Genomic DNA, 13,072 nt, shown 5'->3' on the forward strand with positions numbered 1-13,072 from the left:
ACGAGGATAAAGAACCACGATGCTATGGCATACGGTGATAAATGGATATAATAGATGCAATTTTGAATGTAAAAGTATTTTTAATTGGTTGATAACCATTGATAACACACTAATGACGCTTATGGTATTACGGCAAAGATGTTGTTGTGGCCAATGAGGACGATTTTACCGATAAATAATAAAAGAAGTATGACGAAAAAATATATATTTTATTAATTTTTCATAAATTCCAAAGGCTCATACATATTATCTTGTTCTTTGGCTTACATCTAAACAGCAAAATATACACTTAACTACTACCACTACGTTCCATTGTACGAAAATCACTTGCATAACAGCCAATATTTGTTCAAACATTTTTTAAATGAAGCAATTATCTATCTATCACTTTAATTAAATCTACTGATACATTGAACCAAGAAACTTAAGCATAAACATCTTGAAACTCTGTATTGAATAATTATTACAGATTTTTGAAGACCAAAAATCTAGAGTAATAATGAGGTATAGATCAAAATCCCTCATAATAGCGTGGCCCACATAACTAGAAACTTGTTACAAGATAATTAACATATTAATTTGTAACAATGCGCTACTTGTATGTAATATGAAACGATTGCCGAAACTTGGCCCAATATAAAAATAATTAAAGTATTTACACTTAGTATAAGTATCATCCTTAAAATAACATAAGTTTTATATTACAAAGCAGATTTTAAAAGTTGTAACATCAATATCTAAAAACTGCTTTTCCTACTATTCATAAATTTTAGTTTCGTTAATCATAAAATATTTGTTAGAAACAAAGACAGAACAGTATTTAAAATTGATTGAAAAAGTCATTAAAAATGAAATAAAAAACAAAATTTAATTTCTATTAACAATAATATCTTCATTTTTACTTACTTATTACATAAAGAAGCACAGACAAATATAGGTATATTAAACACTTTGATGTAGCTTTTAAACTTACATTTGAACTTATTATTTTTATTAAGAATATTTTTTATTGGTTTGAAAATAGACACACTCTGACACACTGACACACTCTGGACTGCCATAGAGTTAAAACTCTATGGTTTTAACTCTATGGCAGTCCAGAGTGATTTACTGATGAAAACTGTGACAGCGATGAAATTGTAAGAAACTGTTGAAATACTGGATTATACAAATACTGCTCTCCTTACATTCGTATTAATATTATATTTCGTAAGTATATGATAACTTTTTAAACTGATATCTGATTAAATAGCAATACAAAATGTACTTTATTGTTAAAATTTAGAAATTACTTTACTTACACAGAGCTTTATTTTATCGTTGATTTTAAATTAATTTTGGAATATAAAATCTCGAAATATGCGTAAGATACAGTGAGCATGTCAAAAACTATAAATTCTTGCATATGCGGTTCTTTTTCATCCTCATATAATACAAAAAAACATAAATTAATCGAAATCATGTCTTCCACTTAGATATTTAGTTAGCTACCGTAAATTTTGAAAAATCATTGCACATTTAAAAAAAAGAATAATAATTTTTACAAAAACCCAATTAATATTTAATTGGTCACACCATTTTCCCTGAACCACAGATCCATATAAACATTTGCATATCCACAGAGTATTAATAAGATATTTTCTTAAATCTACTATAATCACATTGGTAGACAAACGAGTGCAAAATTAAATGCATGATACGCAGCTTTTTATAACAATAATAAACTTAAACTTTAAAAATTATTTTCGCCAAAGCTTAGACTTACTACTATTTTGTGACCTGACTAGTCTAAAAATCTAATTAAAACTAAATTTTCTATGAAAATTAAAACTTTTTAAAAGAAATACGTATTCATAAACTTTAAGAATTTATAACAAAATAAAAAAATAAAATTCGAAACTAATTAGCTGACAAGACAAATTCGAGACACCCTCTTTCGATGTCAGAGTAATCTTAGTGGTAAAGAAACCATTTTAATGAGCAAAACTTAGAACAATTTTGTTGTAAATGAAAATGTACTTTGTTAAAAATCCATTCATAAACCAACATTGAGAATGACTTAAAATCAAAACTATTATATTAAAGAGACCCTAAAATCAATGATAATAGCTGTACAACATAAGTTTTGTCCTTAGTCACTCTGTCCTTAACCTTAAAGGATCCATAAAGGGTAGATCACTGGCAACACATTCTCCTTGGTGGAACACTTTGAGTGGGACCTCCTTTACTTTGTTTAGAGGTTTTATTACCTGTTTTTGTTGTCCTTGCTTCGTTATCATGGCGACGGGGACAAGTTGACGGCGACCGATCTTTTCAGTAGTTTGTTGACCTTCAGCTGCTTCGAGAGCTGTTTCGACGTCTATTAAGGCGTGGTTGCGGCATTGGAGAAGGGCCGCAAGCTGTTGAGTTATAAATGTTGTCTTAACATTTTTTTTGAGGATGATTGGGTATGAAATGGTGGAAATATGTACAGAAAACTGTCCCATCTTTGAAGGTATTGTTCGGTATTGACATCACATTACGTGCGAGTGCGGCGGCGGCGCGTGGGAGCTGTGTATGTATGTACCTGCAGTATCTGCTGCAGCGGCTGCTGCACGTGCGGCGGCGGGCGCGGCAGGGCACGTGCGAGTGCGGCGGCGGCGCGTGGGAGCTGTGTATGTATGTACCTGCAGTATCTGCTGCAGCGGCTGCTGCACGTGCGGCGGCGGGCGCGGCAGGGCACGTGCGAGTGCGGCGGCGGCGCGTGGGAGCTGTGTATGTATGTACCTGCAGTATCTGCTGCAGCGGCTGCTGCGATGCGGCGGCAGGCGCGGCAGGGCGATGCGAGATGCGGCGGCGGCGCGTGGGAGCTGTGTATGTATGTACCTGCAGTATCTGCTGCAGCGGCTGCTACGATGCGGCGGCAGCGGCCGCGATGCAGATGCGGCGGCGGCGCGTGGGAGCTGTGTATGTATGTACCTGCAGTATCTGCTGCAGCGGCTGCTGCGATGCGGCGGCGGCGCGGCAGGGCGCGATGCGAGTGCGGCGGCGGCGCGTGGGAGCTGTGTATGTATGTACCTGCAGTATCTGCTGCAGCGGCTGCTGCGATGCGGCGGCGGGCGCGGCAGGGCGATGCAGTGCGGCGGCGGCGCGTGGGAATGTGTATGTACCTGCAGTATCTGCTGCAGCGGCTGCTGCACGATGCGGCGGCAGGCGCGGCAGGCGCGATGCAGTGCGGCGGCGCGGTGGGGCTGTATGTATGTACCTGCAGTATCTGCTGCAGCGGCGCTGCACGTGCGGCGGCAGGCGCGGCAGGGCACGTGCGAGTGCGGCGGCGCGTGGGAGCTGTGTATGTATGTACCTGCAGTATCTGCTGCAGCGGCTGCTGCACGTGCGGCGGCGGGCGCGGCAGGGCACGATGCGAGTGCGGCGGCGCGTGGGAGCTGGTATGTATGTACCTGCAGTATCTGCTGCAGCGGCTGCTGCACGTGCGGCGGCGGGCGCGGCAGGGCACGTGCGAGTGCGGCGGCGGCGCGTGGGAGCTGTGTATGTATGTACCTGCAGTATCTGCTGCAGCGGCTGCTGCACGTGCGGCGGCGGGCGCGGCAGGGCACGTGCGAGTGCGGCGGCGGCGCGTGGGAGCTGTGCTCGCAGCAGTGCGAGTGCGGCGAGCTCTCGCGCCACGTCGGCCCCCTCCGCCACTCCCTCCGACCCGGAGTCGCCGTCCGTGTTTATGTGCTCGATGCTGCTCCAAGGTTTTAGTGTTTGGGATTCCGTATTGTTGCTTAAAATGGAAGTCAGAAAGTCAAAATTAGTAATTTTGTAGATATAGTCGACGTGTATTGTAAAGGCGAGTTTAAGGCTAATCGATCCTTCCTTAATCCTTTGACACTTACTTGTGGTTACTGTTCTCTTGTCTGATGGGCGGGCGCGGGAACTCTAGCGGCGCCCGCAGGTGCAGGGCGAGCGCACACACGTAGCCCACGCACAGGCACGACGGACGCATCAGAGCTGATAGTATCACGCCAGGGTCCGGGTCTAACACTACATGAATATTGGTTGCATATTAGAAGTCTTTCCCCATACATCGATGCCTTTTCACAGACGGACGGAAAAGGCATAAGTCATAAGGAGTCAAAAAACGTTGAATACGTTGCGTATTTGTACCTGTCTTCACAAATAAAGATTGATTGATAGCCTAAGAACATGATTAAATAGATACGTTTTTGAGCCGACAACGTTCCTGACCCTTAAATACCACTTATATTTCTAAAGAATTTTAAAGTTTTGTTAAATATATGAAATAAACAAATCTCACAACCACCAGTCTGGCCGTTTTGAATTATATGTACTAACTAAAACTCCTCTAAAGCATTTGATTGAGTGCACCACGTTCATACATATTTTTTTTCTAATTAATAAAACCTTAGCAATCGTGGCTATGCTCTAAAAATATTTCAATATGATTTGTAAACATCAACAAGTAAAATTGTAGGTGTAGATCTTCTTGGCATCATATATAAAGAATGGGGGTACCACAGGGCAAAACACTGGGTCCATCGTGAAAACTAGATTTAATATAGAAAGAAAAATAACACTTTGTTCACGAATTTCTATAACAAAAAACATAAAAACTCACATGTATTCCGCATAGAAACCAACATGGCGACGATGACGTAATGTAAGTTCGGGAACATCGGTCCGTCGGCGAACAGAAATCCCCATAGGTTGGGGATCTCTGACCGAGGGAACTCGCGGCCAAATAGTAGTCTTAACCACCGACTGTGAGAAGGAAAATAATATGATAGAAAAAAAGAGCAACGAAGAATTTTTTAATGAGACATTTTTATCCTCAATGAGGAAGTTTAGAAAAATAGGTTTGCAAACTTTAGACTTTAGACCAGTTCTTGAATATTTTTCCTCATCCTTTCGAGTGATATTTTAGTTAATCGGTAATTTTTTAAGTTATCCTCTTTAATAGTTCTTAGTGGCATTAAAAGATACTTATGTTATTGTTTTTAATATTTTCTATATGTTGCAAAAATTCATAGGAAGTTAGTCTATCTTGTATTAGTAAACTTACATTCCAAACAGCTCCATAGATATATTGCATTCAACTAAATGTAAAGATAATTCGAGGTCCAGAGGCACTAAGAATTCCTCCCTCACTTTATCCAAATATCTTATCACTTCATTAGGGTTCTGAAACAATAAAAATACATACTTTGAAAAAAAAACCGCATACAAATCAGTTCATCCTTTTAAGAACTACATTAGACACAGATACAGTGCGGTCAAATTTATAATACCATTTTTTGCATCACCGGCTAAAACGACAAGTTTGCGCAAAATTTAGCGAAGTTGCGCAATTTGAAGACAAAGCAAATTACAAATTTAAATAAAAAAATAAATAAATACAATTGCAAAACGGTAGCAAACATTTTCTAGGAACTGCAGGTGTACTATTTATATATTTTCCTTGTAAAATCACAACTGAAAATTCCTCATTGTTTGTTTTATTTATTTTGTATATTTTTCCTGTAACATTTAAGCGTAGGTATTTGTACTCACGTGAGACATTTTGGAAGTGGGTAGTCTACCACAAGACGTAGGTACAATATCACCCGTCGTGTAGAATCGTTCTAAGCCTTTCATTATTGCACTGAAAAGCATGCTGAAAATACACAAACATTTTAGATCCTCTGTTAAATGTATTTTATGCGCATAATTTTGCGGAATCGCCGAGACAAAATGCGCAAAATCTAAAAATATCTACAATACTTACTAGCTATCATGTTCTAAACAGTCTTCTTTCAATATATACTTTAACTTGTCCCTGAAACGGAAAATAAAACTGAATTATAAATCGTTCCTAATATTATAAACGTTGCTCAGCCACAAAGTGAAATTTTCCAGTGATACCTGTACCACTTGAAAATTTCCCTTTTTTTTAAGTTACACTTGTCCGCTTGTGACATAGGCAAAATTTTATCCCGGTATGGAAATTATTTCTACCGTTAAATGGTGAACCACTTACCCTAAATCATCAGGTGCATATTTCCTATCGAGATGCAGTTCGAACAACACAGGCGCTAGGATCTCGTGCATGCCCTGCCTGTAACCCACGTTAGCGTGCGAACGCGCCCAGAAGAATAGGATACGCACCTATGGTTATGAAGAATAGTATTTCCTTTATTTAGTGCATATTGGAAAAGTTTGATTCTAAAATAGAATCTTAAGAATCAGAAGAGGACTGCGTTATGAAAAAAAAAAATTCAAAATACTTTAAAATTAAGCTTGGAGATATATGTTAACGCTAAAATTATAGGATAACAGTCCCAAAAAACCACGGCAGTGAAAAGGATTTTAGTGGGTCAGTTTGCAGAACGAACCCTTGCTGGACATCTGTCTACCTTATTGGAACTCTGTGTGATCCAAAGTTTGAAAAAATGGCAAGTAAATAGCTAAAGAAAACTCAAATCATTGAGATGGGTCTTTTTAAATTGTAACAAAAAAATCTTACCATAAGATCCTGCACATCTTTTCCTCTAAAATACTGCTCCTCAGGAAATGTCCTGACCACATCCTGAAGTATTAGCGTTTTCAGCTCGTTATCACAGAAATGCTGTTTCCACACGCTCTGGAACAAAACACAAAGGTTAATTTCGATTTTATTGGCATAGGGAGGCAACTTCTCGACAAAAAGATAAAAAAGAAGAGAAGAGTGAAGCAACTTCTTCCCGCGCCAGGATAAAAAAGCTTCCCTATTTTTTCTGTTGAAGATATTATTATTCCAAGTTTCATCACAATCCATTAAGCCTTTTGCACTAAAGAAGAATGAAAGTACACAAACATTCGTCTTTATAATATTAGTGTGAAACGTGATAATAATTTTACATGATTATAAAACTAGGAATATTTCACTGTCCTTGAAACTTATGTGAATGTAGAGTCTGCATAAATTATACCTACATACTACATAGATGTAGCCAAATTCTCATATTCGGCAGAATTAACAGGTCGCGTCCAAACATGTTATTATAGACTAAATTCGATACCGTAATACAACCTTCAAGCAGGTTATTAACTTATTCAAATCAACAAGGTGAAGTTATATTTGTTTTAATTTTCCAGTTGTCTTAAGAATATTAATTGTAATATTTCTTTGTTTAATTTCTTACATTCTTTTATGTTATATTGTTTAGAAAAATATTGCACATTCGTTAACCTTGCTCTTGCAGCTGTTTGTGAAACGTATTCGTTAGAAAAAACATTAAATGTAGTTTTACGGCAGACTGCTACTCTTATACAAAAAACGAGTTTTTTTGATCCTTTCTATAAAAAAACAGGAAACTAGCTTTTGTTTGTTTGTTGGTACTTAAGGCTCCGAAACTACTGCTTCGATTTGAAAAATTCTATCGATGTTGGAACGTTCGGTACACTCTTCTAGGGTAACATAGGCTACATTTTATCCCGTACGGGAGTTCCGCGGGTGAAATGAAACCGCGGGAAAACGACTAATTTCAGATAACGCTATGGACGCCTTGGTTGCTAGTGCAACTCGCACTTGGCCAGGTTTTTTTAATATTTTGTATAGACTACATACCTCATCATCCTGTGAGAGTGGATCGTCTCCTATCACAGCTCTTGGGTCCATTGATAGCTTCACACTCAAGTCATCATAGAAATTCCTATGAGCTTTCAAACTGAAACAACAAAGATAAGGCGGATACTTTATAAAAGAAGTAGGTAATTTAAAAATGTAATGTCAGGATGCAGGATAATGGGCCGGGCTATGGAATTATTCTTAAGAGTTACCGTGTCAACATAGTAGATTTTAGTCGATAAGACTCTGACACTCCCCCTCGCAGAAACAACAGGAGGTGTCATTTGACAATTTCCCAAAAAAAAGGATGCAGGACAAGAATTTTGCTGTTACTGACAGAATAATAAAATGAATATAAAATAATTTGCATGTTTAAAATCACAAAAGTAAAACTAAAAAGTTGAGGCAAAGTTAAAGGGCTGATGAGTCAATTTATTAATAACAAAGTAATGTCATCAGAATAATTCTCAGAATAAGAGCCAACTTGACTTTTATTAAATGAGTTTGTACATATCTTTGTCTATTTAAATATTATTTAAAACTATGTATGTAATACGGCTGATTTCAATGAGAAAAAAATATAATTGATTAGTCTTTTATAATTCATTGATTTTGTTGCCAGCCATATGATGGTATGAAATATGATATTGCGGCTTCAGTTATCTGCTATGTGATCCTATTCAAAGTCCAAAGTATTTAAATAAGCTTGTTGCCAGTGACTGCAGGGGGTCACAAATTAAATTATAACTTGTTACCTGGATACAATATCCATGTTTGGTGGAGGTAAGGCATTCAGCAGTATGGCCCAGGCTAGGCTCCGTGGGCGTGGTAATCGCTGCTGAATGGCTATAGCTTTCAGGCTGTCTACACTCCATGCTGGAAGGTCCAACCTGGTGAAAAATGCACGAGTTCATTATATTCAGTATGGCCAGTGTCATACCTGAATTAATATAAGGAATCTTAAAGAAGAGATTTGGCTTTTTAAAGAAGATCAAGGCTAAGATAGAATTAAGTTTTAGGACACCATGAGAGCTAGTTGATTGGATCCTGGGTGTTGCTGTCCAAATACTGATATAAAGTAGGTATTATTATTGTGAAATTGCTTGTACTAGATTGAACAAGACATGCCTTCAACTACACAGATTTAAAATACTGCTGTGTGAATGAATTGAAGACACCTTTAAAAATAGATTTTAAGATTTGCTATAATTTTTCATATATTTTTTCTAATAATAATAAAAAGCGCGTTTCTGCAGACACTCCTAGGGATTATCACCAGAACACTAAAAAATATAATTTATTGCAAACCACTTATATATTTAAGTTTCTTTTGAATATTAAGTAGTATAGTTATGTAGTACCACAGTAAATAATAACCGTCGGCCTTAAAACCAGTATTATTCACAGCAAAGCCTTGAACAAAGAAAAATAACAACATTCAGGTTTTCTTCCAAGGAGGCTGTATTTTACTTACAAATAATCGGTGATTTCAGGAAATTTCTTTGAAGGCGAATTAGGAGAACTATCGGCACTATTGTGTTCCTGTGGACAGTAAACAATACAAACATTTAACTAATTATATTTGTTTTTTTCTTCGATGTATATTATAACTTGTCAATATAACTGACCATTTTTCGTTTTAAATCAATTCCGGGAACACATAATTATTTAAACCAAATAAAAGAGGCTTTGCAATTTTCACAGCAATAATCTAAATGAACTGGATCTATTTTATTTCATTGTATTTTCTCGGTTTATCAATGTGATAACAACAGCAGATAAATATTTGACAACTTTGAATTGACAACTCAAAATCATAGTGGCACTTGGTTCAATGGCCAATGAGCAAGCGTTGGTGAGAGGGCCAGCGAGGGAGCAGGGAGGGCTCTGTAGAGCTGTATCCACTCCAATATCCGATAGACAATTCGATTATCGATATGCTGAAAAATATATCGATTGTTTAATTTTCTATAATACCCACTTGGTAAGATTTGTATGCTAAATAAGGTTCTATAAATAACTCGACGAACTATGTAGTGTTTACATTTTTAAAGGATAAGTAGTTTAAGTTTGTATCCATAGTGTGTAGTGTTCTGTTACTGTTTCCTTTCTATATCATTCTTAATAATATCTGTATCTAATAAAAACTCCATCCCATTATTTTTGTAGTGACATTATATTATATAAAAAATCTGATTGTTTATTCTCCTAAAAATAAACAACGTCCCTCAAAATGAACAACAACATTTCCGAATTGTGATTGGTCAGTAGAGCATAAGTTCCAAAGTAGCACCAATGAAACGATCTAAAAAATACAAAATGGAGGATAACTTGGAAAGAAAGAACGTATTGTGAATGCTGTCGTTCAAATACGCGCTAAAGTAGACACAAGAGTTTTTTTTATATAACAATTTATCGTTTTGCGCCGCTTCTCGTCTCGCTTTACGTTCAAAAGTGCAGTACATATTGTCGAAACAAAGATTTATGAAGTCTGTGGTGGCTCTATCTATGGATCTTTCTCTTTTTAGTTAGCGCTCTCGCTCTGAACAATTTTGTGAATTAAGTTACAATTTTGTGTTTTGTAAGAGTGCGTAAAGTATTTCTGCATTTGTGACGATCCTTATGAGTGATAAATGTTCCCGATTAGCGCCGCTAAAATGGACTGTAGCGCATTAACCGTTATTGTGAACCTGCGCTGTTTGACATCGCAAGCGCTGGCCTCCCTCAGGTTTCGATGACCATAAGCGTCAGCGGGAATCATGATCGCCAACTTGCCGCTTCTTTTTGCTAACGGCAACCCAACAGCGTTGTCGCTGATCAAGACCGCTGAGCTGGAGAAGTTCATAACATTCATGGTGACATGTTCCTGGGGACATGATACTGCGAAAGATATCCGCCAGCCACCCTGGTGGCCGAAGGATGTCATGTTTTCGCACCCTTTTGTGAGGCCCGCCGAGGTGCCCAAGGACTGGGAGACGAGGTTGAAGAACTTAGTGAAGAAATGTTACGAGTTCCACAAGAGTGCATTCCTGCTGGTGTTTTCGGCGCAGCTCGCGAGGTATCCTCGCAATCGGCTCAGGTATGTCGACAACCGAGACCACACTACATCCCTGTACTACCGGCCCAACGGTAGACTTTTAGTTACATTCAGAAATGAGAATCTACATTACCATAAAAATACTCCCAAGAGCACTGAAGACACACAAATTAAATCTACTGACATATACTTGTGTGATAACTGTGACAGCCACTTTGACAACTTGGATATTCTGAGAGCACATGAGAGGCTATGCAACAATGAAAACATCCCATCAAGTACTATCAGTGGCGGTCTGCCTGAGTTTCTCTCGGCTTTAAAACTTCACCCGTTGGGTCAAAAGTTTGAGGAACCTGTGAAATCTGATCCTGATGATGGCACAAAGCCAAAGAATCCTAGAAATGCTGCCAGCATTGACCGGGGCCCACCATATCCATTTTCCTCACTTGCCTACATGCGGAATGCCAAAACAAATTCCCAGAGGGATTTGAGTTTTTCCAGAGAGCGAATTGAAAGATTTTGCTGCACCACAACTCCTTTTAGTAAAAATTATAATGTTAAAATAAAAAACCAGCAGTTCCCTGTGAGGTACAGGCGGCCTCTGAGCTACTGGAACAGAAATTATGTTTTTCCTTATCAAAGAAATAAAAAGGTACTCGACATTAAAGCACAGTTGCTGCTTCTCAAGTGTAAACCGATCACCGTCAATATAGATAGAATGTCAGAAAAGAGAATACAGGAGTACCTGGATAATTTGAGGAAAGAAAGAGAAAGTAAACAACAGTGCATAGAAGATAAAGACATTGTATTTGTGGACGGACTTGATTGTGATCAGCCAGCAGATTCTGAGACGATGGACCCATTGAAGCGCTTGGACAATGATTGTGAGGTTATTGACTTGTGTTCAGACGATGAGACTCCTAGTGTTAACGAGAATTGTGACCCTCGTGCGGGAGTGACGTGCGTGATCCGCGGCGGCGCCGTGCTGCGGCGCACGGCGGCCACGCCGCAGGCGCTGCCGGCCGAGCCCTGCGGCGCCCGACAGCGCCCTCTGCCCGCCGCCGTGCTGCAGCCGCATCCCGTCATACTCATTGCGCATACGCATCCTCTCAACAATTTACAGACTATATCCATAGATTGAATTTCTTGTATTTAATATTTATCGTTAGGTACATTGCTAATTATTATTTATTATTCCTTCATGATTAAAATTTTAATGTCAAGATTAAGGTTTCATTTCATGTCCATGTTTGGAAACCTTGGTAGTTCGCCATTTTGTAAAACACGCTCTTACAAAATGGCGGATCGTATTGCTTGGGATAACATCCCTGTAAACAAGTGACGATAGAATATTAATGTACTGCGAAAATAAATAAAGGAATATTTTTAAATAATACTGCATCTCATTAAGTTAAACACGCTTGCCGAATGCTTTTGCAAAAATTTCGCAAACAGTAAATACTCTGACATAAATGGCGCCATTTTGAAGGGCCATGTTCTTGTTGAGTTTTCAAAACTATGCTGAGGGGCTAATGTTTCTACTAATGGTTGGCTCCAGTTTTAATGTTTACCTTTAATTACTCGTTACTATGAATATTATCATTGTTGACGGACTATTTCCTCTTACGAGTTGGTATTATATTTAGCTGTAGGTTCTCGAATTACATTTATTCTGAGCAGAATGTCATTCGAGAGTGGTTTAAATATACGAAAGGGTTTAACGAGAAGTATACTGAGAAAAGCGATAAGAATTCATGAAATGCACTCGATATTTTGTGAGTATGGTCTTTAAAATGTTCTTGTATGTGGATGCAATTTTTGTCCGCGGATCTCTTTCTAACCACGAGAAATGCTCAGTAATTGGCGCGTCATTTTTGCATTGGTCTCAAGTGGCCTTTTAGTCGTTCCACAGCGCAGATTGCCGTGCTGTCAGGAATAAAGCATTATTGTTCGTTTATGGTTTGACCCCTGCTTGACACTTCACTGATGGACGGACTACAGACTGTTTATGTGGAATTCTTCACTATAAGTTGAGCAACGCTTGTTGAAAGGGTGTTGCAATCCGATCCATTGTGTGCAGAGCTATAATCGAGATTACATTAGTCTTTTTCTTCTTTTTGCTGAGCAAGGCTTGTACCTACCTCTTTTTGTCGATTTTGTATTATTGTGCTTGGCATATGCGAAATTTCTGTTTATTTTTTGTTAATTCAGGAATTTTGATGATCTTTTACAGAAAATAATTTTCTAATTACCAACCAATTCCAATTTTTGCAAATGTTGTAGCTACGAAAATTAATGTTGAAAATTGTGTATATTTTATTATTTCGTACTTTTGTAATCGAACGAATGTATGCCATAAGCAAAAATCACCCGACTTCATGTCCGCTCTGTTCAAAGGGCTGTTTCAATCTGCAAACTAGCTGGACGTTGAGTGACGCTTGTTCAATCAA

The 13,072-nt window shown here is 38.3% G+C and overlaps 2 protein-coding genes across 2 annotated transcripts; one reads left to right on the plus strand and one right to left on the minus strand.

The window, feature by feature from the left end:
* Window positions 1-1,547: 1,547 nt before the first annotated feature.
* Window positions 1,548-9,440, minus strand: LOC110381696 (TBC1 domain family member 5). The gene is made up of 13 exons (XM_021342080.3): window positions 9,214-9,440; window positions 9,060-9,127; window positions 8,341-8,475; window positions 7,586-7,685; window positions 6,503-6,619; window positions 6,017-6,144; window positions 5,765-5,815; window positions 5,551-5,653; window positions 5,063-5,181; window positions 4,619-4,761; window positions 3,876-4,023; window positions 3,538-3,763; window positions 1,548-2,399 (listed from the first exon to the last, which is right to left on the minus strand). Exons 1-13 carry the CDS (start codon window positions 9,214-9,216, stop codon window positions 2,136-2,138), a joined length of 1,605 nt encoding a protein of 534 aa, XP_021197755.3. The 5' UTR covers window positions 9,217-9,440; the 3' UTR covers window positions 1,548-2,135.
* A 508-nt stretch (window positions 9,441-9,948) lies between these two features.
* LOC110381693 (uncharacterized) lies at window positions 9,949-11,845 on the plus strand. Its single transcript, XM_021342077.3, has one exon. The coding sequence runs from the start codon at window positions 10,345-10,347 to the stop codon at window positions 11,761-11,763; it is 1,419 nt and encodes a 472-aa protein (XP_021197752.1). The 5' UTR covers window positions 9,949-10,344; the 3' UTR covers window positions 11,764-11,845.
* Window positions 11,846-13,072: the final 1,227 nt, after the last annotated feature.

Source organism: Helicoverpa armigera, chromosome 12 (assembly GCF_030705265.1).
Source record: "Helicoverpa armigera isolate CAAS_96S chromosome 12, ASM3070526v1, whole genome shotgun sequence".
Lineage (NCBI taxonomy): Eukaryota > Metazoa > Arthropoda > Insecta > Lepidoptera > Noctuidae > Helicoverpa > Helicoverpa armigera.

Coding starts and splice junctions, on each gene's coding strand:
- LOC110381693 (XM_021342077.3), top strand. CDS start 10,345: ATGATCGCCAACTTGCCGCTTCTTTTTGCTAACGGCAACCCAACAGCG.
- LOC110381696 (XM_021342080.3), bottom strand. Junction 5,654..5,764: donor TGTTTAGAACATGATAGCTA/GTAAGTATTGTA, acceptor GTGTATTTTCAG/CATGCTTTTCAGTGCAATAA. Junction 2,400..3,537: donor CGCTGCAGCAGATACTGCAG/GTACATACATAC, acceptor ATAACTCAACAG/CTTGCGGCCCTTCTCCAATG.